The following is a 25,135-nucleotide window of genomic DNA, read 5'->3' on the forward strand; positions in this document are numbered from 1 at the left end:
AAATTCTCTCAGTATGAAAACTTAAAATACATTCTTCAATTGGTGAATTGGCTTACCAAGCCTAAAAAGGAGTTAATGCACTTATAAGATCTGTAGATTGTTGATTCTGTGTTTCTTTAAAACTATGTATGTGGCCATTATATTTCTGATCTTGGCATGTAGTTGCAGTGACACCTTTTTCTGTCTTAATGGAGAAGCTCTTCTCTAATTTGAAGCAGTTTTTCTGTGTACCAGTGAAGTTCCATTGGCATTTTTGAGAGAGAGTAACAACAGGGATCAGGACTTATTTGGTTTTTTACAATGAAGGTAGGTCCATTTTATTAATGTCATAGTAAATGTTATTGATTCATCGTGTTAGTGGTAGTGAAGAATTCCCTGATACTGCTTTGCTAATTGCTGAAAAAAAGTGGTACCATATTGAAATGAATCAGTTTCTCTAGAGCTGCTTCTCATTGCTTTTTTCTTAATCCCACCAGAGCACGGAGCAAAAGTTATTCATAAGGTCATAGAGAAAATGTAATGTAAATCACTGATTTATCAGTATTTTCTTCTCTCCCCTAGACTGTAGTGACTTCATAAGCCATTTGAATGGTGCAGGCTTTTTGCAGGTTGTATTTGCTAAGTGATTTTTCTTATGTAGATTTCTCTCTTTTTCTCCCCCTGCACCCCAAACTCAGAATAAATATGTATAAATGGACACTCGAATCCTATTAGTGGTTAATTTATTTACTTCTTTTGCCAACTTGGCAAATTATCACTGTGCCAAGGAACAGCAAGAAAGCATAATGTGCTACACTACAAATATTTTCATAGTCATGTTTGAGATACCTGAAATTCCAGGAAATATAGATGAAACAGTGTAAAGCTCTTTTGTCTTACTATGTTGGAATAAACTCTTTTGAGATGCACATAATATGCATATGTAATATGCATGTATGTGTGTATGGCACATGATATTTTTCCCTACTGTAGTGTTAATGCAGGGACAGCACTACAGTGACTAAGGACAGCCTTAGGTCTGGATTTCCAATTTTTTTGCTATTATACAGAGAGGCACTTTTAGCACTTTCCAAGTATGTGTTCTATTCTGGTAAGTGCAGATCATTCCAACAGCAGTATGACTGTGTGTATATTCAGCAGGCGTGACTACTTGGAATTATATTGTGGCATAGTATTTTCCTGTGTAAAGAGAAGACGACAAAAGGTTTTCAAAGTCACATTTTATATACTACGGATATCTTAAAAAAAAAAACCCAACACAACAAGAAAAAAATCCCATCCCCAAACTGAGATAACAAAAACCAAAAACTGGAGATAGTACGTAACTAATCTATAACCTTGCAGTCTTTGATTCCACTTTCAGGTGTTTTGCTTATCTGTACTCATGGGGGCCTTGTCTTAATTCTGTGTGTAGATTAAAAAAAAAAAAAAAAGTATCAAGAAGAATTTGATCTTATAATAACTGTGTGTTTCCATGGCTCTCCAAGGCATAGAGGACTAGAAAGCAGGGGCTTTCTAGCACTGTCTTCTACTCCCTTTCTTGTCCTGGCCTTTGCAAATTAACTCCTTATACTCATCTTTAGTCTCTTTGATCTTTTTTTTTCCACTAAGCTTCCTTCATGGAGAGATCCCTAAGGTAACACAGAACATGGTCTGATGTTCACAGGAAGTTCTTAAGTATTTTGATGTGGAGGACAGTGAGATATAAATGAGTTTTGGAGCAGTGAAACTGGAATATTCTGTTGGAGTAAAATTTTTTTTTTGGGACAAGTAAAACTTAAAAGACCACATCAGGTTAGTGGTAGTAGATCAAATTATTTCTCTCTTGCTTAGTGTCTGAATCCAATTGTGAACTTTAGCATATGCCTGAAGAAGAATAAACTAGGGCTGGGCTGCTGAGACACTTGAATGCTCTGTGGTAGCAGATTCCAGTGATCTCCAGTGAGTCCTAGTGAGCAGTTTTTTGTCCTCCCATGAATGGATGTAATCACTTTTGAAACCATGTACAACAGAGGTTTGAGATTTTAAGCATATCTTGTAAGGAAATTGACCTTTAAACGAAGTGTCAGGCTGATGTTCTATCATCATCAAAGCACACTAGCAGATCATCCGTCAGTACAAGTTTCATTTGGTTCAAATGTGGGGAGGTGAATGCATTTCTGTTCATATAGTAAGCATGTGTAACTTGGACTTTATGCTGATTTTATGCACTACAATAAACAGTATGTCATATGACATAGAGACTGCCAGTTCAAAGCCAACCAGACAAAATTCTGTGAACACATTTGGACTGGCATTCATGTGGCTGTTAAGTTTTTGGTCTGATGCGAGTATTCCTAGTGCTGGATTTGCTTTACTGGTGGACCACAGCTTCAGTAAAATACATTAATAAGAGAAATTATAAATATTGTGACCATATGGTATTCAGTCAAGACTTTAAACTAACATAAGTAAGACATTGCTGAGTTACTAACTGAAGGGGAATGAAATTTGCCACATATGACTTCAATTATTTAAGAAGTCCTTGAAGAAGAAGGAAGTTCTTTGGCAGAAATTCTAGCAAAGAATAGATTAGTGGATAAATAGGAATGAATGATACAATAAAGAAGAGATGAAGTATTTTATTTTCATTTTACAAGGGGAAGCAATGCCTCACAAATCTATTAGAAAGTTCTTTGAAGGAAACAGTGAAAATGCTGTTTAATACAACATACTTGGCTTTTCAAAATGCTTGTCTTCACCAAGAAGTCTTACAGACCTCCTCTCACAGACTATGCATTTGTTAAAAGACAAGAAGGAAATATAAGAATGAATGGCTAGGCTCCAGAGTGAAGAAGGCTGCTGGTGGAATCTTACAGACAGTCAGTGTCTTACAGACAGACATTTCTGCTAATACAGATTTAGGTCCCGAAAATGAATAGCTGGGAATCACATAAAGGTTTCATGATGGAGACAGACATTTTATCAGTCACTAAAATGTTTAAATGATTGTGCCAATAGATGTGGAAGAATGCTGGAGTGGAAACCAATGCAAACTCTATCAAATACAGTGCTGGACTTTAAGCTGGTGTTGCCACCAAAATAAGGACCTGATGGTTTGCTGCAGTCAGCATTGTGTCTCCATGAGAACCCTCATCATGAAGTCTACAAAGAATAAAATGGAAATTACTGCTTTGCCAGTGTGTAACTTAAGAAAGATAACAGATGAATTGGAAAAGGCAAATAGCAGGCAACCAGACTAGTAGAGACATGGAAAGACTTAGATGTGGGGAGGCACTTAATAGAAGGAAGACACTGTTTTCCTTCTGGAAAACAGCTGGCTTATTGGTAAGTTGTTGTGGATAGTCAGACCATTTTGAGTGTCTAGGTGAAATAAAACAGTTACTCAAGTGTTTTCATTATATGAGGAGTTGTCTTTTTTTTGCCTATCAGGCAGTAAGCTTAAAAAAGAGACCTAATGGAACTTACTGCCACAGGATGATGGGAAAACCAGGAAGTACGGAAATTCTTGGAGAGTTTTGTGGGGGGTTGGTCTGTTGGGGCTCGTAGAAACAATAGTCCATTGGAAACTTCTGACTTCTGAAGGTTCAAGATTTTATATTGCCACAAGTTGTTGTTATAGTCCTAGGTAGTTGTTCTTTATATTTGCCCAATATTACTATAATTTTTCTTGAATATGTAATGATGGCCCCTACCAAAGGCCAGCTTCTGAGTTAAATGTATCTTGTGTTACCTCTCTGTTGGGAAGCAAGTGAAGGAATATGTTTTTCCTATTGAGGGATTTGAGTTTGTGTGACTTCATATTTAAATGTTTTCTGGAGGCATGGACCATGGTCCTAAGTCACGAGGATGGCTCACTGGAGAGTTCTCTGATAGCAAAACCATCAGGATGGGAGTCAGGTGAATCAATAGGCTCAGTAGTGTTTATTCATAGAATTTAGAAGTATATGCAGTAATATTCTACTCATCTGTCAATCAATGCTTAACAGAAAAAAGTCCACATATTAAATAGTAACTATTAAAAAGAATAAGGCATGGTTATCCAAGGAAGTATCAATACAATTTATTGCTTCTTTTTTCTCTTTGAAATGAAAGCAGACTGCACTGAGACAGTAAAGTGGGAGACTTGATTGAGATGAAGCACGACTCCCTGTTTGTAATACTGATGTTTTGGGGAGACAGGAAGAAGTAGAGAGAGCGAGGGCCGACATTCTTCCTAGAAAAACATCCTGTAGATGAATGGAATATACACTGGGGCAGGAAGTATTAGTATCTGATTTTGTTTCTTCCACTCACTGGTGTATTTGCATATGTATGTTTAATACTCCTTTTTCTTTGTGCCAAGTCTCCCATAGATCTCTGTCTCTATCTAGGCGCTATCCAGTAGCGCCTCTGCTATTTCACAAAAGCAGTTTCAAAGGAGAACTATAGCGGTGGCCAGATCCTAACGTGGCCAGGCTTGATCCTCAGCCATGCCCGTCCGTGGGGCATGCCCGCGGCCCGGCCTGCCGTGAGAGGCGCTGGGGGCCGGACGCGCCCCTCCCTCAGTACGACCCGGCTGCCGCAGCGGGCCCCGGCCGCGCTCCTGCCCCGCGCCGCCGCCAGAGGGCGCCGCGAACGCGAGTCCCGCACCCCGCGCGGCCGGAGCGGGGCAGGAGCGGGCCTGGAACGGGGCAGGAGCGGATCAGGAGAAGGGCCTGGAACGGGGCGGGAGTGGGGCAGAAGTGAGGCCTGGAATGAGGCCTGGAACGGGTAGCAGGAGTGCGACCGGAGCGGGGCTGGAGAGGGACCTGGAGAGGGGCAGAAGCCGAGCCGGAGAGGGGCAGGAGCGGGGCAGCGAGCGCTCCCAGAGCGAAACACGGTCACTTGCGCAAGTACGGAGGAGGGTGAAAGCCCCCCGAGCCCTAAACGATTACTTTAAGGAATGAAGTGGAAAAGTGTTCTCGTAAAAGCGATCTCTGTGTCTTAAGTTTCAGAAAGCACAGGAATTTCAAAAAGCACAGGCTTTATGTTTGCTTGCTTGCGTCCAAGGTACCTTGGGTCTTTTCACCTTTCTAACGCTTCTTTGAAACTGAACAGCTTCGTTTCTTTGCAATCCTCCCCTCAATCTTGATGTTACCCTAATTCTTTTCGCACTCAACTATGTTCAATTTATACATTAAATAAATCTCTTTGTCTCTACCCAGCATTTCTTACGATGTATTTGGGGTTCTGCCACTACTGGAATTATAGTACACAGGATTTTGTGTTCTCCCAATACTGCTACAGAGAGGGTCCAGCTCACCTTTCTGTTTGGTAGGAAAGAGCAGTATGAAAACCACGGGGGGATAGCTGGACACAATATGTCACGGGTGGTGCCGAAACAAGAAATTCCATGTCTCTCTGTCTCAGCCTTGTGCTGCTCATACTAAAGGCATCTTTTCCTGCTGAAGCTAAGGTATCCAGTAACTGCATCCCAAGTGAGTCCACAAGCTTGAGTCTCCCTAATCCCTAGTATTTCCAGCAGTCATCTAATAAATCATTTTGTCTTTTAGCTCAGTTTGTGTTTAATTACTCATACGAGTTGGAGTACACCCAGTTGTGTAAGGAATAACAGTAGGCACTGGACCCATGGTAGATTTTTAGGGTATTCTTGTCTTCAAAAATAAAAAAGAATTCAAGATGTTGTTAAAACATTATTTTCTCTTGAACAGAAAATGTTTTGATTTTTTCAGATTGGTGCAGAAGAGCATAAGAAGTGTCCTAAATATCAGACCAGGAATTTAGCAACTCACTTGTATCTTTGCCATGCAAATGCAAGCATGATTAGACTAATACGGTGACTATTAATTTTGTTGGTGCTTGAGTCCATGCTTGAGAGTTTTTTCTCCTCCAGCAGTACAGTCTGTTTCATTACCTCACTAATACCTGAATTTTCTCTCAAAATTAAAGACAGTGAAAAAAGCTGCCTTAAAATTTGGTGATGCAGTTCTCATTTAAAATTTTTTTCACTAGTCAAAAGAATCAAAATTCTGATTTTCTTCCCTAGAAAAAATTTGAAATTGTATTTGCATTTCACAGGGCAAAATTAGTAAGCTAAGAGAAACGTGTGGATTTTCGCAAAATTCATTACCAAGAACCTGGTTTTCATCAGTTTTACCACTGTTGTTTTCTTTGAGTACATGAGCATAGCTTGGAAAGGAAACTGTGAAGTTTCTGACATGTGAAATATATTAGCTGAAATCCAAAGGATTCTTAAAAGCCATTTATTAATACATAGACCAATTTTTCGTTACCATTTATGCTTACTAAGGGAAAAAAAAAAGCTTGCTAGTTTTTATCACCTGGTGTGTTACTGTTGTCAGGTAACTGCAAGTTTGCCAAAAACTTCAGATGCTTGTATGAAAACTGTAATGATGCTGTTAACATTATCATACATTTACTTCTAGCTAAGCTTGTGATTTCAGTTCTCTTTAATAAATGTGTGGCTCATTGTTGCAGTTCTTCAGTTTGTAGTTCATCTCTTCAAATTCATTCTGATGAAACAATGTTCCATGTTAGATATCTAATAGACTTCAAATATTTGTTACGATTAACACTGCAATAACTACTGTGAATAACTAACACACCCTCCTTGAAGTTTCATGTATCTTTACTCTTTGGCCTTACAGTGCTGTGGTTTCCTTTAGAGTGAGAGATTCCCACTTCTACTCAGCTTTTGAAATAAAATCAGCTTTGTTGGAGTTTAAATGACGTGTGCTTCTGGAGTTGTGGATGTGTGTTCCTTTAAAACTTGAAAGAATGGAAGACTTTCAGCTTTATGCCTGTTTTACATTCATCATGGGTTTTTATACTTTGTTGCTTGCGTTTCAAACAGATGTTTGTTGTCAAATTGAATCATGAATTGACCAAGAGGCTAAGCAAGACATCGCATGCTTAGTGAAGCTTTCAAAACTGGTAACAAGGAAGCAAGGCAGATCTGAAGATAATTGTTTGAGAATTGCAGGCACTGGTTTTTGTTTCAGACCCATCAGGTTGTCTGAAACTGTTTGGAAGGTATTTGTGTGGCTATTTCAACAAAAAGGGGATCTTAATATATTTTTTTTCTGTTCTATATTGTGATTGATCACTTTGTTTCCAAAGGTACACCTCACATCTGGTAGCAGTATGTGATTTTATGATGGATTGACGTTTATCTGTTTTGTGCTTCTGCATGGTCTGTTATGGATTATAACACATAGATTGCAGTCAGGTATGGGCACAGAGTCATCAGTAATATAAAATCGTAAGTTCTAAACCCGTGGTGAAATACTGGAAGGTCAGAGCGTTGATGCAGCTAAGTGATTTAGAGTCACTGTCATCTTTTACAATCATGTGAAATTCAAGAACAACGTAATGAGTACCATGGTTTGAAATCATTGTAGGGGTGGGAATTTGAGAAAGTGATAAACAGCCAAATACAGCTGAAGATTAATTTAGCTGATAATCCTTACACAAAATCTGTATTTCTCACCTTTATTATGACTGCTAATTAAAAAAAAATGTACTCTCCAGTGAAATAAAATAGCAGAACTTCATAGCAGAGATTAGGAAAATCTTTTTCATTGGATGGGTAGTGCAGAACCCATTGTCTGCAGTGGCTGTGGGATCCTTTTCCTTGGGTGTTTCCAAGACTCAAACTCATGGATGACAGTGTGCTGGCAGCAACCTCACTTGGAGCAGAAAGTTAGGTGGAGACCTCCAAAGGACTCTTTCTACCAATAGTTCTGTGATTCTAGGGTATAAAAAAATTGGGAGTAGAACATGGACATTTTGCATGGTTGAAAAAAGTTTAACATTACAGCTGGTTTAATGATATTTAAGATAATCCTAATTTTCATGGGGAAACTTCTTGTTTCTCTCCAGCTGACATAGGCAATTAAACAATGAGCTATAAGAGAGAGTATTGAAGGCAGCTATTGATATTTATTAGTGGATTTATTTGAAAGAACAAAATGGATTTTCCATTCTGCGAAAAGCAGTTGAAGTACAAGGATTTAAAAATCTCAGTTTGCACAAGCAACTTGCAGGCATCATGTTCCTAACATTTAAATACAATCTGAACTGACATAAAGCTGTAAGAAACTTAATCGTGTTAAGCTCTTAAACATTTTCCTTTTATACACTAAAAAATAGGGTTGTTTTTGACCTCTAATTGCTCAGGCTGAGAAAGTTTGTGAGAATTCTTCTTTGTTGACACAGCAAAAACTGGAATATTAAAGAATAACTGCATTAATGTAGTCAGCTAGGCTTGTCTGTCAATAGAAGCATTCCGACTGTAGGGGTAAAAAAGGAATTAGGCCTTCACTGAATATTTTAAAAACGCAATGCCTAAAAGAAACTTCCAGTGCTATAAACAGGAGAGTCAATAGCAGTTGGATAAAGCAATGGCCAAGGAAGTTGTATCTCATGTCCTGCAACACATATTTTGCACAATGGGCTATCAAACTGAGAAGATTTAGGCTGCAGTATTTCTGGCTAACACAAATAGTCTTAGAGAAAATGACAATGCTATAATGAAACAAGCATATCCATACCTTCAAAAAATATATTTGTGGGAATTTCTCAAAGGGAAAACAATTAGTTTGTTAGACTGATCAGTCTTAGGTAATCAAGGCTCTGAAGATCAGCACCTGGATCTAAAACTTCCCCTGTGAATTTCCACATGGGAAGCTGCGAGTTGCAAAGCATATTTTGTGTGTACTTGCAGTGTTTTGCTTTTCAAGTGTGAGGTGCTGTATTGCGCTCTTAGGTCCTAGAGAGATTTTGCAGGGAGGGGTTTGCTGTGTTAGTTTTATCTGAAACTGAGGTGGGTATAATTATCACTGTGGAATGTACTTGGAAAAAAGGTGCCTAATTTCTTTTTAAATAGATCAGAGTAGTGGCTATCCTAGAAAGGTAATTCACCAGAGAGAAATGGACAGCTTAGGCACATCCTAAATCTGTGCTGACCTATTAATAACTTAAACTATTCTAAGTCTTTAAGGAAAGCACTGTGTTTTGGTTTTTTTTTTTTTTTTTATTTTGTTATGAACATAACAGTATTGGTACATTATCAAATGTTGTCAATCAAGCTAGCATTCATTTTCACTTATTGAAAACGTGTTTGTTTGAAAAACCCACAGAAAACCCCAACCAAAAACATCTGGATGTCTCCCTGGTTCCAGTGGAGGCTACCATTTTTTATCCCCCTTTTTTTAGAAAAGGCCTGTCAAGAGGGGTAAAGTCATGCACATGTTTCAAAAGAATAGCAAAATCCTGTCCAACTTAATCTACCATGGAAAGTAGCCTCTAATGATAAATCTAAGCATAAAATTAATTTCAGTATGTGCCTTTTGTTTAATGGTAGGCTCTTAGAAATATGTCTCTAATTTCACTAAAGAATTCTGTAATTAGGAAATGACTAATCAAAATACCAGATCTGGAATACAGGCGTGCTTGCAGGGGGGTAAATATTCAGCCTCAGCTTTGGCTCTTGAGCTTACCTGCTCTCAGCTGTGCCTGCCCAAGGGACTAAAGAAGTATGTGCTTCAGCCAAGAAGAACAGCATCTGGAAGCAACTTGCTGAGAGAAGTGGGGCTCTAAAAAATGAAGTGACTTGATGAAGTGTCCAGCCTTTTGCAATATTCTTTGGTCAAGAGAATAGCTGAGTTAGAATTTAAGACTTGCTCTGAGCAAGAAGTGTCTGGGACAGACTGGGTGTGGTGTTCCACTCTAAAGCAGCTGGTACAGATTGCCTTAAAAAAATAATTATGGTAACACTTCACCTCTGATCTAAAATATGAGTTGTATTTCTCTCATGGGTAATCCATTCCCAAGCTGGAAGATAATGAATTGTTTTTGTCTCTACTGCAGGTGGTCAGTAGCCTTACCACCTCTCCCTTTGGTACCTTGTGGAGCACAAGGAGGAGTTGAAAATCTCTCATTTCTTTCAAATTGTATAATTCATTAGCTGAATGAAATTAAATGCAGAGCAGTTGTTCTCAGCTAGTCCTGGTGCCTGACTTGTGTTTCAGATGGATGGGATTTGCTGTTCTAAAGTTTGTTTTCCTCTTCCCCACATAAACTATTATGAGTCAGATGGGCTTCATTTAAGGGTTGGTGGTATTGACAAAGTGTCCCCATTCCCTTTGCACTGAGCCATACAGCGCTGCATGCTTTTTATGGCATTTGTTTGCTCAGTGAGCTGACTCAGCCCTAACACGGGCTAAGTTAGCTCTTGGGTGGTTTGGCACAAAAGTTGTTTCAAAGGAAATGGCAAGCACACATGTTGAAAGGAAGCAGTGTGGCACCCTTGCATCAGTTCAATTGTATTGTGAAATGTTTTTCTGGTTGTGTCAGTTGACTTGAGAAAAGTCTTCTGTTGGAGACTTACTCGAGAAGTACCTTGCTTCTATCTTTAGGCTGTTACTGAGCCCTCAGGAGACAGGAGTTTGTCAAATGTCTACCCACATGTATATGTAACAAACTTACTACTGCTTATATTCAGATTATGTCTTTGTGCTGTAATCAGGCTGTATAAATGCACTCCTCTGAACCCTTTCTTTAGGGATTAAGACATTACACATTTCACATGTAAATTGCTTCTGATAATTTCCCAAAGTCAACAGGATCATTTATGCCTAAAACATCACCTAAAATAAAACCTATTAGTGCTTTTATGTACGTGCTTCTTCATAATCCATGTTTCCATTTTGCTGTATACTGTAGAGGATCTCTGTTCTAGCAAATGAGAAATGCTTATTTTTCACAGCTAGAATAGGGACTTCTTTTTGCATTGTTTTCCATCCCTTCATCATTTTTACGTTTTGGTAGTGGTGGTATTGCTCTTTGCACACACTTCTGCTTTTGTATTTTCTACAGACACAGTTTACCAAAGGTTTATTGGCTGTGGTAGCCCTCTTGAATGAGAAATGCTGGTCAACCCCACAGTTTTGTGCTTGTCAAGAGTGGCTATTAGTAACAGGGACCTTGCTGTTGACAGTTGTTTGTAATATTGTGCTTTTACACCAGAGTATGGAGTTAATTTGTCGTTTCCTTCACTTTGTCAGTGCTTAATGGATGCTTTTAGGAAGGACCTCTCCATTTCCACAGTACAACTAAATAGTTTGTCAGTTGCAAAGGAAATGAGAAGTGTCATGGAAGTGGTGATTCTGTCACCGGTGGGTTTGTTGTTCTATGTGGATGTTACAAATTTTGGTAGTGATAAAGTATCCCCTTACTGTTTCAGTGGATTTTTTTTAACAGAGAGCAGGTATAAATGGGAGACAGCAACAAAGCAAACACTGGTCTCTTGATTTCTTTTGGCAAATAACTGTGTGGTAGTGGTTGGCATCAGTTTAGAGAACGATAGCTGTCAAATAATGTGCTTTTCACTAAGTTGCCATCTTTAAAAATTAGAGAATAATTTTAATCTCAAAATTACAGCTTTTTATGCTATTTTTTAGAAGATGAATGTATAGTAAAGGAATTATTTAGTTCCGTAAGAGGATCTGTGCTTTAATTGCAAGATAATGAAACATGTTGCCTGATGTACATTAGTAGGGAAACTTTAAGAAATAAATGCTTTTGAACCATGTGATTTGTATTTTAGAAGCTTCTTACTGACTACAACTTCTTTTTATTCATGGTATCATTATTGAAATAACTCCTATGCAGTTATCATTCAATACTTATCTAATAGAGTTGCAGAAGTGAGTTGTGTCTATTACTCTAGAAGAAGTGGGCTAATCAGAGACAGTTGACATGTATTTTGTACATGATGTTTCTTTTTAAGCATCAGTATGAGTGGAAGTTTAAAGTACTGTTCTGATTTTGTGCAAATGTACCTGAATAAATAAAGAAGGAATCTGTGCAATTGAAGAGAATCCTAGCAGGAACCATAGATGAGTACACATTCAGCTCTTCTTCATTCATTGTGTTCAGTTTTTTTCACTCCACTTTCCTTGTTATGAAGAATTTGGAACCTTCTTAATTTACAGATGGCTCTTTAGCAAATTTTTTATTTTTCTAGTGTTATGGTGACCATGTGTCTCGGTTCACATTAAATCTCAAGGAGCTACAGATGTCAAGAGAGTGACATCTTTAAAAAGGGAAGGCAGCTATTTAGAACAACACTTGAGCATATGCTAACTTCATTCCTATTCAGACAGCTCTTCAGCACATGCTTAAAAGATGCTCTCAGCAGAGAAGCTGTCTAGCCTCAAGATTGAAATTCAAAAGAAGCTGAAGTTATAGCTTTTAAAAAGTCATTTGGCCTGTACCTCCCCTGTTGATTTGAACAGGGTCTGCTGGTGCTCCGAAATGATGAAAAAAAATTGTCCTTGTAGTTTATGGCTATCTTTTATCCCTACATGTGAGGATCTAAAGAGTTTGAAGCAGTTTATTCTATCAGGATCTTGAGAACAGTGCTAAACTTAAGAATTCCCTTAATTACCCATGGTCTGACAGAGAGGTTCTGCAACTTTTCACAAAGTTGCAGAACCTCTCTGTTGATTCGAGGCATCCAACTAATGCTTACTAAAACAGTGCACTTCGAATGAGAGATGTCTTTTAGAGCTGGATGTCTCATTTTGGATATACAGTGAAAGATGTTAAATCTTGGTATGGCAGTCTCAAATATTCAGTTAGTGATTCAAAATATGTAGGAAAATAAAGTTAGGAACAGTCTTTGTAATGCTTTCGTTAGCATCTATAATTTTAAAATGTAAAACACGTGTGATTCATTTAGATAGACTGAATTTTGGTAGGATGACAAGGCAGTCTGATTAAAACAAGTGTTAAATTTGTTATTTAGATAAAGGTGCATTTGCAGTATTTGTGTTCTAAGTGTTTCAGCATTTCATGAGGGAAAAAAAAAAGAAACTGAGGCTCAAGGGACATAAAAGTGTAATGTTTCTTTAGAACTAAGATATTAGTCCAAAAAAAGCACCCCAGTCACTATAGATTTAAAATAGGCTAAAATTATATGTATCTGAATAGCTTACATCCTTGTAAGTATTTTTAAAATTCTTGTGTAAATAATTTTCAGAAATCTTACCTAAACCATAAGCCATTAAATGCAGAAAAGTTGGATGAAATCCAAGTAGCAGAAAATAATGAAGCATCACAAGAAAGGTGGGATGTGTTGAAGAGTAAATTACAGTCATGATTGAAAGGTAATATGCACTTGTTATATGTCATAATTGTTAGATAATTTCTGAGATCCTGGGTAGAGAAGAAAGTATACAAATAGGGATATAAAAGGTCTCTCTGAAAATAAGAGCTGCATTAACAATACAAGGTTGTAGAAATTATAGGATGAAGCTGATATTGCAATACAGAAAGTGAAAAGAAGGTAAAGGTAGAATACAAAAGGAAATATAATGACATGGGAAGTTAACCTGTATAAACAGTAGTTTTCACTGTGTCCAGAATAAGAGAGACTCTGGGGGGGAGACAGCAGGGGTCTCCAATAGATGGGAAGAATCATTCAGGCACTGAAGAGCTGAAATTGTCAAAGAAATGAAATGCTTTCATTGTCTCACTATTTATGATGGCAAGTTCAGGACAGATGCCTAAAAGATAAGCATTTTTAAGAGTCTCGAAGGGGAAATATTAAAGGAAAGCAGAAAAAGAAATTTAAAAAAAAGATCTTTAACCATCTGATTTAAAAACAAAGCCAAGTCAACTGGACCCAAATGGAAAGTATGAAGAAAATTGTGGCTTACATTGACTGGTATATTTTGAGTAGTAAGGACAGACTCTCTGTGATGTTTCCTTATTGTCTTTTAACTGTGATTCAAAATACGTCCTGACACCAACAGCTACAGATTAACCGACAGAGTGCTTTTAGAGGGATTGAGAGTTTTAGACTGGAGAAAATAGTAAAAATGATACAGAGATGTTGATCAGACTTGAAAAAAATTGAAGTCTAGATTTTTTTTTTAAAGCTGTTTCCTTCCACAGCTTAATTTTGGTTTTCTGCCCATTTAAAGTTTTCCTTTGATTTATGTTATAGAGTCAATATAGCCTGACACCAATATTCATGAAAACTTTAACCTGCAGTGGGAATTACCCAAATGATCTAAATCTGTTACTGCATCTTTGATGCGTCCCTGTCTTTTCCTTGCTTCTGTCTAGCCTTCCATACAGAAAGGTGACCTATAATTTCCCCTTCTCTCAGGCTTCCTCTCCCCACATCCCTGAATTTTTTCCACATGACTCTGAGTCTGAGGTCTCTATTTAAGTTATGCTTGGTTGGCATGGAGTTTATCTTCCCTGCCATGGTCACTTCCATGCAGTGAGAAGCACCTAAAAATTATCCAAATCTGACATGGCTAAGTGGGATCTAGGCCAGCTAAGTGTTTAAAGAGACAGTACAGCAGTGCATGAGTTGAAACTAACTTTGTAGAATTGTTTCAGTTGGGAATTGTGTCTTAAAAAGTGTTCTCAGTTATATGTTCATGCTACTTCACTTTGGAAAGAAAGGACATTTTTTAATAGACAATGGTGAGTTTCTCTTTATGGGCTGCCAGATACCCACCCAGTTTCTCTCTCTCTCCATCCCCTCTACAGGACAGTGGGAGGCAGGAAACAAGATAAAAAATATCTTCAGTTGAGTGAAAGGCAGAGAGATCACTTACCAATTGCTATAAGGTGCAGAACAGACCCAGGAAAAATTAATTGAAAGATTGCCAATTAAAAGCAGAACTGGATGATGAGAAAAAAAAAAAAAATAAGAACTAGAACACTTTCCCTCATCTTGCCCCTCTTTCACAGGCTTTACTTCACTCCTTCATTTCCAGCTCCTCTGCCTCCTCCCTGCTTTGAGCGGCATGGGAAGATGGGAAATGGGATTGTCATCAGTCCCTAAGAGTTCCACTCTGCTGCTTCTTCCTCCTCACAATTTTCTTCAGTGCTGGATCTCTTCATGGTCTGCAGTCCTTCCAGAACAGATCCTGTGTGGGCCCTCTGGATAGGTTGCAGTTCCTCAGGATCGGCCTTTTTCAGCACTGGTCCTTCACAGGCTGCAGTTCCTTCAGGACATAGCCACCTGCTCTGGCACAGAGCCCTCAACAAGCTGCAGAGGGGATAACTGCTCCTCCCAGCTCCATTCCATGGGCTGCAGAGGAAATTCTTGCTGTGGTGCCTGAAAAACCTTTCCCCCTTCTTCCGTCAGCTCAGTGTTACAGGATTCTTTCTCACACTTCTATTTTGCTCACTCAGTCCCAGTGCAGAATGTGGCTCTCCAGCTGTGTTCCCTCACAGCTGTGCCCTGTGGTCACCTGCTGGGTGCCAGCTGCAGCCCCCGTGTCTGCCATGGGGCAGCTCTGGCCTCTCCTCACAGAGCCAGCCTGTGAACCCCCACTGCCACCTGCACCTGGTACTGAGACAGCTGAGAAAAACATGCACGTTTTACTCTAAATTGTGTAAGAGGAAGCAAACTCCAGGGAAATAAAGTGAGTAAAGAGGGAGAAATTATATCTACATTTTACTTTAGTTGTAAATAAAATAAATTCTGGAGGGAATCCCCACCATTTCAACTAGTAGGAAGAGCACTGTTTAGGTACTCCTTAGACCCTTGGAAAAGTACGCTTAATTTCAGGATAACAGATCTCAAGAAATTTAAGAAACTAATTCTATGGTAGTAGACTACTAAAATCAAATCAGTAGGGGTGTCATACTCAAAAATTTTAACACTACAAGAAAAAGAAGGTCTAAACAAATGGATAGCTTTAATTACGACACCTGATACAGAGAGAATGAAGTACTATTAGCATTTCTGTCAAATGAAAATTTAGCCAATAAATGGTAATGGTTTACAAGGATCATGTGACCCGGATGGTCACTGCAATGGTTAAAACATATCACATCATCCTCCAGCCACAAGATTTCGCTGTGCTAACTCTTGTGGGGTCTTTCAGCAGCTCTGAAGTTAAATAGTTGTTTTTCCCCTCTTTCTCTCCTTTCACCCTGTGCCCACCAAAAAACAACATTGTGCAAGAGAAGAGAGAAAAGGCAGGCAGGCGAATGTGCAGAGCTTGTTCATTGCATGGCCTCATAAATCTGGAAGCAGCAATCACTTCTGGGTGAGGAACTAAGAACTTGTTATCATTACAGGCATGGCTCAGTTTTTTAAAACTAAAAAGAGTGATTAAGGTTAGCTGCAGTTCCAGTTGCTTTTCTTTGGGACTATGATAAACTTTGTCTTTTGGGAGAGAAGGTAGGTGGTTGTTTCCAGTCAGCTCAGCCTGCTAGTTCAGTGTATTTTGTGCAGATGAAGGCTGTAGGAACAATTTGAAGAGGAAAATGGGAAAGGGAAAACGTGCGGTTTAAATTAGTTTCAGCAGGACTGAACATGAAACTGTACACTTGCACTGCAATTGTTGGAGTAGAAAAAACCACTTTTTTACCAGTTCAATCCATTTGGCAATTGCTGGTGATAAACAGAAAACTCTTAATTCAGATGAATGTCAGAAATAACCCATATAATTAGGGACCATGCTGTTCTGATCAACAGTGTTTTCACATGCTGTTATTCCCATTCATTGCTCTTCTTACCTTCCTGTAGGTATTGCTAAACTAGTTTATATTCCCCATAATTACAGCCTTACAGTACATGAAAGGAGCCTGTGAGAATGATGGAGAGAGACTATTTATACTCTTCTCTGTGTGATCATTCTGTTGCAAGGACAGGTCTTGGGTTTATTATCTTCTTTGTTTTAAAAATTATTATAAAATTGCCACAAAATTCTTCTTCTTATCCCTGAATTTTGAACTCATTGCTCTGCTGTCCAGCCAGTGAGTACCACAAAAATATCAGATAGCTCCAAAGAACTGTACCCTTCTCTGTCAGGACTGCAGGAATTTTAAAATGTCTGAGGCAGTCCATGCATGTGATCTCAGCCAAAAATGTCAGTGCTTCTTACCATATGCCATGGCAGGGACTATCTTGCCGTTGTGCCTCAGGAGATACATGGTGATGTCACGAATAATTTTGATGAAATTTCACTTGATGAAATTTCTACTTGTGAAAGTGGAATGGTAGCAAAAAGAGAAACTTTATGGGAACACTAAAGCCAGAGCAGCATCAGAGCCCATTTTTTTCTGTGTGACTTCTATTCTCAGATTCCATTGAATTTTATTGGATCCAGGCTGTATCAGAAAGAAATTGGTTTTGTTTTGTTTCTACAAACAAAATCCTCTGACAGTTTTTACAAAGTCAGAGGGTTGTGGAAATAGCTAAAAGCTTATTTGGTTTTCCAAGGTAAGCTTCTCTGGTGTATTTTTTTTCTTATTTTTTGACAGTATTATAATAGCACTATGGAATGTAATCTTACCTGTGAGATACCAGCATTGTTTATATATTATATACACTGACTATTCAGTTCAATACATGCTCTTCAGTGCTCATACTATTGTTCTAAATATACTGTTTTGATTTCACAGGTGCCTGCAGAAATATCACCCACAGCCAGTGCCAAATGCTGCCATATAACTACACCACTGTAACTTCAGTTCTTTCCATTGTCAAAAGTATTGAAATGGAAAAGTTCCTGAAGTTCTTCAGTTACCTCAATCGTCTCAACTGCTATCAGCACATCATGCTGTTTGGCTGCAGTCTCGCTCTTCCTGAATGCATCAGTGACGGTGACGACAGGTATTTGGGAATGAAAATCCATCAGTCACTAGAGCCAATTGTGGCAAAATGCTCTCTATCTAATCAGACAAGGGAAGATCCAAACGAAGCCTATGACCTCACTGCAAAATTCCTGTCTGTCAAAGCTATTGACAACATTTCTGCCATGATAAGCCAACCATAGTAGAGCTCTTTCAGGAAAGTGTTGCCACTGTGTAAACTAAAATTGTGATATTAGGGCAGCCAGGCTTATTTTCCTAAAGAAACCTGTCCAGAGTTCTTCTGCCTAATTTCTCCAATCTGGCTATGCCAAAATGGAATGTTCTGTAACAATAATGCCTTGGATATGTATAGTATTGTCATAGATGGGGGTGGCTGTTTGTTAAACTTGAAATTTGTTCAGTCATTTCCTTCAGCAAAGTTAATATTTTAAATATATTTTTTGGAATTAAACTAGCAGGATATGTTCAGGGTGATATAAACTATTCTGGAAGTTTAGGAGCATATATTTTACTGCATTTACATAATTTCAGAACATTAGTATAATGTGCAAGCATTTTTAAATTGAATTTGATTTGAAAGAGGATCAGTGAGTTTAGAAGAGCTAAAATCAAAACATGACACAAAAAGGGGGAAAGGAATATTTTTTAAATATATATACACAATCTTTGATGTTTCTGGAGGGTGAAAGAGAAAGGATAGATTTCTTTCTCCTTGTTTTCATTTTTTATTTCCAGTTCCTCCACTGTGAAATTTAGTGGAAGAGAATATGACAATTGAATAAGTGTTTCAAACAACAGAACAAGCCCAGGAAGTTGTAAGCTGTGCAGTTTAGAAGGAATGGGATACTTATGAAAGAAGTTCTGTGAAAACTGGTCAAAAAATTCAGTTGCCAATGAAAGGTACTGTCTCACTCCAGGCAATATATGCCTACCACTTCCCATGCATCACAGTGATTCCTGGACTGGCTAATTAAGCTCACTAAAGTGACAGAAAATTTACCCAGAATAAAGGTGTACAGAAGGTTACATGGATAGGATTAATAGGGAGGAAAGGCAGCACAGGTAACAGTGAAATGAGACTGATCTTTAGACTGGCTGAGTGGTTTAAAACAAATGCAAAGTGTACATACCTTTGTTAGCCTACCAAAAAGCTGTTTTAAATTAACCCTATTTAATGGAGTGCATTATTAGTTATAGCACCTCTGCTCCAATTCAGCATTACATTTTTTTCTACTTGACAAATCTGTTAACAAACAGCCTTACACTACATGTTTTCTCTAAAAATTAGTTTTAGGGTTTAGGTAATAACATTGATGCATTTAAATGTTCAACAACAGAACATGTTTCTCTGTTGCTTCACTTATTTTGCCTTCTTTGGAATTTGACTTTCACAAACCTGTTGAGAGTAAACTAGTTGTGTGTATCAAAAGTACAAAGCTTTAAAAGAATCAGATAAGTGAAATGGTGGAAGGATAAATTTTGTATGTTTCTTTTTAATTTCTTTCCTGAAAACATGTTTTTGCTCTTTTTTTCAGTGACAACCAAAATACTTTGAGATTCAAGAGTCAGGGGTTGTCTTTGGGGTTTTCCTTTTCCTTTTCCCCCTTCCCACTTTGTTCTCTTTTTGTTTTTCCTGCTTTCCATAGCAGCAACCTTCTCCCATTAAGTAACAATGTCAAAGCTGCAACTGGATTTTGATGTCCTGTTTTGTGTCTTGAAGGTCATAGTGGTTCTTCTATTTGTATTTTAATTTTTTTTTTTGGTGGAAAATGTTGTTGCCCCCTGCAGACTGATGGGGAAGAAGGTCTAGTGTAAGACTACAAATGATGTAAGATCATGTTAGAATCTGACTTCAGTTTTAGTAATCATGTCTCCAGAGTGTGCCATGGATGTCACTGAACGCAATGACTTGCAGTCAGAGTGGCAACCATGGGAAAAACAGTAAGAGTGGATTGACAGTGTCCTGATTAGTTAAGTCTAGTTTGCTAAACCTCAGTTGTCCTAATTTAAATTATGGTTTCTCCTTTAAATGAGAAATAATAATAATTTTTTTTTTCTGTAAGGTGACTAAGGGATTTTTGTGGTTATTGTCCTTTATGTAGCATCAAATTATTGCAGGCAAACACACATATTTCACAGCCAATAATAACTTATTTTAAGGAGCATCAGATCTGCAAAAAGTAGTTGCTAACACCTTCTCTTTTCAACCCAGCCCCTTCCCTGCCTTCTCCCCATAACTCCTGTCAGTGAGATCTAGAAAAAAGCATATAACTTAGTAGGGGGAAGTTACTTTGTATATGCTGAGTGCAGATACCAAAAACGAAAGAGACAATTCCATGTTAGGTCTGTTGAATAAGGGAATCTGGTTAGCAGAAAGATACCAAAGCAGAAGAGTCACTGTGGAAAGCCTCTGTTGGTAGTGAATGCAGATAGTCCATATGCTGTTGTGTTTTTTGGGGGAAGGACTGTGGTTGTCTAGAACATACAGCATGACAGAACATCCCCTCATGTTGTGAGCAGCTGTTACTGACGTGGTCATTACTTCCTGCAGTCAGTTACAGCTGGCTCAGTCGAACGTCAGCGGTTCTATATCTGACCATCACTTTCATTTGTTGTTCTCTCTTTGCTTTGCAGAGCAATTGTCCCTAATGTATGTAAAGCTTAATGTGACAAATGTTGTTTACACAGTGTGGAAGAGATGAAGCTCCTGTGATGCCTAGATGTCTATTCTTAGGTATTGTTGAGAGTCTGTTGGCAGCTTGCAGCCATGGGAGCAATAATTGTGACAGTGTGTTACAAGAGGGAATGCTACAAGCACTAATCTTTGGCATCCAGTGAGCTGTCATTACATAGCTTTTCTCTGATATTTAAACTTACGCCTGTTTCCCATTTATTTTCATGTATTTATAGACATTGTTTTCATTAACACTCGAAGGAGATTAAGCTTCTAGGCAGAGAGCATATTCATTGTTTGTGTAGTTAGGTACAGGGAGTTCAGAATACTACCACAATACTGTTGCTCTTCAGAAATGTTCTTCTATATCTTACTGCAGTGAAACCATGTGGGACAGTAATTTTAAAAGCTGTATTTAATTTCAGCAACTGGATATAAAATCAGCTAGCCCTGCTCTTTTAAGAAAGTACATAACAGTATCTATATATTACTTTCCAGTACAGAAGAAGTTTAAAAGTACAACTAAAACCTGTGTGAAAATGGGAAATGGAAATTTGAAGTGCAGTAAAGCTTTTTTTTTTCTGCTTGCCCATAATTTTTGTATAAGGGACTGCTTACATAAAGGTGTTAGGCATCTTCCTCCTTCTTGAGTGGGTGGATGAGATCTTTCCAATATGACTTAAAAATCAGCCTTAAAAAACCCTGTCCTACCACGGTCCATCAGCATTGCTGAGAAAACGTGAAAATTAATACCAGTGGTGGAAGAACACCTTAAACTAGATGTGCTGATCTAATGACATCTAAAACATTCCCTTTGTCCTTTTGGGTAGTAATAGTCTGTATCCCTTGACCACACATGCAACACTGGTACTTTGTTGTAAGAGAGATCTGTCCTCAGAGCTATTGGTTATGATTCATGAATCTAGTGAATTCTCCCTCAGCACTGCAAGACACTGAGAGTGGGCCAAAGGTCAGTTACTGCAGCATGGTGGATGTTTATTTATAGCAACTCACATGCATTGGATTCCACAATTCAGGAAGATAAAAGTTAATCTGCAATGTTTTCAGATTTCAAAAGGGAAAAAAAAGGATGTGTTTTAAGCCCAAAATAATATAAAAATTAAAGATTCAAAATCATTAGAGAAATTCAGAATCATTAGAGAAATTAGTGGGTCAGCCTATTACTGCATAATGCAAACAGACTCATTGATTGATGCTTTCTTATATTTCTTGCACTCTATGAAAAAAATGTCATCAAAAGACTTGGAAAAACAGGCAGGCTATATAAGATCTTGAAAGCCTATGTACATTGCTTATTTTGACTTTTTATGCTGGGAATAAATGTGAAGCTTATGAATCCTGTGCTGTCATGCTGCCTTTAAAACAGAAATAATAGCTTGAGTACTTACATTAATCCTCTTTATAGAAGTGTATTGTAAAGTTGAGGAAATGCCTTCCATTGAGAGATCCTCGGAGTCTCCTATCTTTGGAAATCAAACTTTATTTAGGCTAGATAATAGTATTAGGGTAATGCAAATTAGGAAATATTATATGCTCCCAAGCTAAAATTCCAATGTACCTTGCATTTCTGTACATTTTTACTCACTCTGCTTTTTTCATGTCAGACATCTTTGACAAAGAAGTTGTGAAATGTCTTGTCTTCAGTTAGGGCTCAAAGAGTCCATTTGAGATCATGGCTTTTTATGCTGGATGCTGTGCAAACATGCACTGAGGGGCAGGCTCCTGCCTCTGAAAGGTTATAGCCCACGTGGAAAAAACAAGTATGGGGTGGGAGGAGAAAGTAATGCTGGCCCCTTAATGGCTGGGGAGGCCAAAACTGAGCAAGAAATTTACAGTAGAGCAGAGAACTACTCTATAACACTTGTAGGCTGTGTCTTTAGGCACAACATTATTTTTCATCTTGATTAAACCCTGAAAATTAATTTCACTTGCTCATTCTCTTTACTTGTGATCTTATGCATAGTGAATGTATGGCAAAACTCTCTGCTATAATTCAACCTTTTTTTTTCCTCCCTCCTTTAGATTAGTTCTAAAAGGCAAAACAATACAATGAAAACAATACACTTTCTTTGATTTTCTAACTCTTTCCTTGAGAGGAATTTTCTATGTGCAACATATTTTATTGTGCTGTAGTATCTATGCTAACACAGCAGTAGCCAGGTAAAGACTTGTAGAAAGCAAAAGAGGTAGGAATAGGTCAACATGGTATGTTTGGAATGGGAGAAATTATCTAAAGAAAATTAGATTGATACTGAATAGGTTCTAAAAAGCTGTGAATAGTTTGTATGTAGTCAAATGTTCTTTGAAGAGCTGCTGATATGACTCAGAGTGGCAAATTTGATTCTGTGGTTTTTCCTGGTTAATTGTTTTAATCTTTTTTCTGTAATGAGTAAAAAGGAAAAACCAAATAGTATGATTTTCACTGTGGGCCTAAAATAGGATGAAATATTAGGTCCAAAAAACAAATCCAGAAATATGTGTGGTGTCTTTTATTAAAAGCTGTCAACAGTTCAAAACAATTTCATTCATGTTGTCTTGAAAAATGAGAATCTATTACTTCATAGAGTAATAGATATCTGTCTGTCATGTTTAGTATAATCCATGAATGAGACCAGTGGTAGGGTTATTTCCTTTTTCCTGTTTTTGTGAACTTCACTTGAAACTTATCCATGTTCTTTGTTTCTCTTGCTGACAGCAAAATGAACTATATTTTATCACAGTTATCACACCTAAGCTTATTAAAATAGTGAGATCTTATTGAAAACCTACATTTTAGAGTTAATTGAGGCTTAGGAGAAAAAGCTGACTGATCACATGGATCTTGTTTACATAGCTAATGAGAATTTTTGTTTTAAGGCTTTGAACAGGAAGCTATCAGCAGATACTTGAGTCAATATCTATTACACAAAGTCCATAATAGGTTTAATTGTGTATGAATGATGTGTGGATATGTATGAGTTTGTATAGGCAGTCCTCCACTGGCATGGTTCTATTTTGTTTTAATCCACTTGATTTTGGCAACAAAATCTCGGTAAATATGCCAAGACAAAACTGCAGCTGCTAGGACCTCTGAGTGAATGATCCCATAGGTAGTCTGTGACCCAGCTTTTTATGCTGTCTTTTTATAATGCACCTGTGTGGAGGTGTCAAATCATAGTTGCACAGGGAACTTTGCCATTCTGCATTTTTAAGAAATGTTCAGATTTTACACATTTATGAAGTTAACTTCAGAGTAATTTTTGAAGCAAATGTATTGAGAAACCCTCTTGCAAGGCATTTAGAATCCTATCTGATAAACCTATCACAGATGCTTTCATTGAAATTGGTGGTATTTGCTTTTTAACATTAAGCTACTGCACTGGTGACAATCATTTACCAGGTCTCCAAGGAATAAGGTGGGACAATTTTCTCCTACCACTGTGTTGTCTCTTCATCTTCTTCTCATGACTCCATCCAGTGTAGTTCTTGCCATGACCCAGGCACATGGAGTGGAGGCTTCTTTCAGATGCTTATAAGTGGCTACCAGTTGTTTCCTGGGTTTGCAGTCCTGTCTTTCACATCCTGTGGGAGTTGCTTTATCCTCTTAATACACTTCCTTTTTGATGGTGCCTTTTTAGCCTAAGGAATTTAACATGACTCACAAAGGCTATTCCAGATGTAGTTCTGGCAATAGTTGTTTGCCAAGAGATACAGAAGTTTAAAATTGAATTTAGGATTCAATTCAAAATAAAGTGGAGGTGATGTTCAGTGGGTGAAGTGATTTATACATAAAATGTTTGAAATCACATGTCTTTTGTTTTAAATGTTGCCATGACTTGGCTTGCAGCCCTTCAGAATCCAGCAGACTAATTGTGAGACAAAAACCCACACTGTTGTAAAATCTGTCTTTGGATATAACAGAGTCACAATCCAGTCTTCAGTTTTTAAATCTGGGTATGGTCAGTTTAAGTGCAGTTGTGACTTCAACCACATAACTTTGGAGGTCCAGCTAATGAAAAACAAGTATAGTCAAATCCTGTCAAAAAGGAACAGAAAAATTAGAGAGTGTGATAGTGTTGCAAATGCTTGCCTGCTTGCCCGCATAAATAGTGTTCTCTGTCCGCTAGGGTGTTTTTTTTTTTTGTTTTTTTGTTGTTGTTGTTTTTGTTGTTTGTTTGTTGTTGTTGTTGTTGTTGTTGTTGTTGGGTTTTTTTTTTGTGCGTGTTGATTTAAAGCATCCTCCTAAGGGAATTGATATGTGTTACTGTTTAGCAGAAAAAGGGAGGAATACACAGGTCTGTGTTATTTGAAAAAGCCCAGAACACCAAAACAAATGAATAATTTTTTCATTAATGTTGTCCTTTCTACCAGTTAATAACCTTCCAATAGAAATAATTTAACCTCTAGTTATAATAATGATTTTATGGTGTAATTTTTTGACAAGCAAAATGTTGAGGATAGAGTTGCTAATGGCAGATAGTCAACATGTTGTGAGAAAAATTTTGTAAGGCTTTCTGCAATGTCAGTGCTCAATGTCAGCTCCAGTTTACCATCAAATTGATAGCTCACTAATTCAAGGTGAAGTAGAACTAATTTACAGCCACAAGAAAGTGAAATGGTTGAGAGGTGTAATGCGTAGGGGAGGGTTTCAAACTAGCAAAACTGTCTGTTTAATGTACCTGTAAAATAGCACTAGATAGTTCCTGTGTACTTCTGAAAGTGTTTATGTACAGGCATCTTATGCAAAGCCATGATTGAAAATATGTTTCAGTGATGACTTCAGTGTTTCAGACATGAATTTCTAAATGTAAGGACACAGTG

General features: G+C 37.9%; 1 protein-coding gene across 2 annotated transcripts in view; it reads left to right on the top strand.

The window, feature by feature from the left end:
* The window catches only part of CORIN (corin, serine peptidase), a 120,147-nt gene that overhangs the window by 25,274 nt on the left and 69,738 nt on the right, over nucleotides 1–25,135 (top strand). For both annotated transcript variants that reach the window (XM_050973539.1, XM_009101459.4), the window contains exon 4: nucleotides 17,449–17,659. In XM_050973539.1, the coding sequence (XP_050829496.1) occupies nucleotides 17,449–17,659 (211 nt within the window). The remainder of the gene's footprint in view (nucleotides 1–17,448; nucleotides 17,660–25,135) is intronic.

The sequence above is a fragment of the Serinus canaria genome, chromosome 4, assembly GCF_022539315.1.
Source record: "Serinus canaria isolate serCan28SL12 chromosome 4, serCan2020, whole genome shotgun sequence".
NCBI lineage: Eukaryota > Metazoa > Chordata > Aves > Passeriformes > Fringillidae > Serinus > Serinus canaria.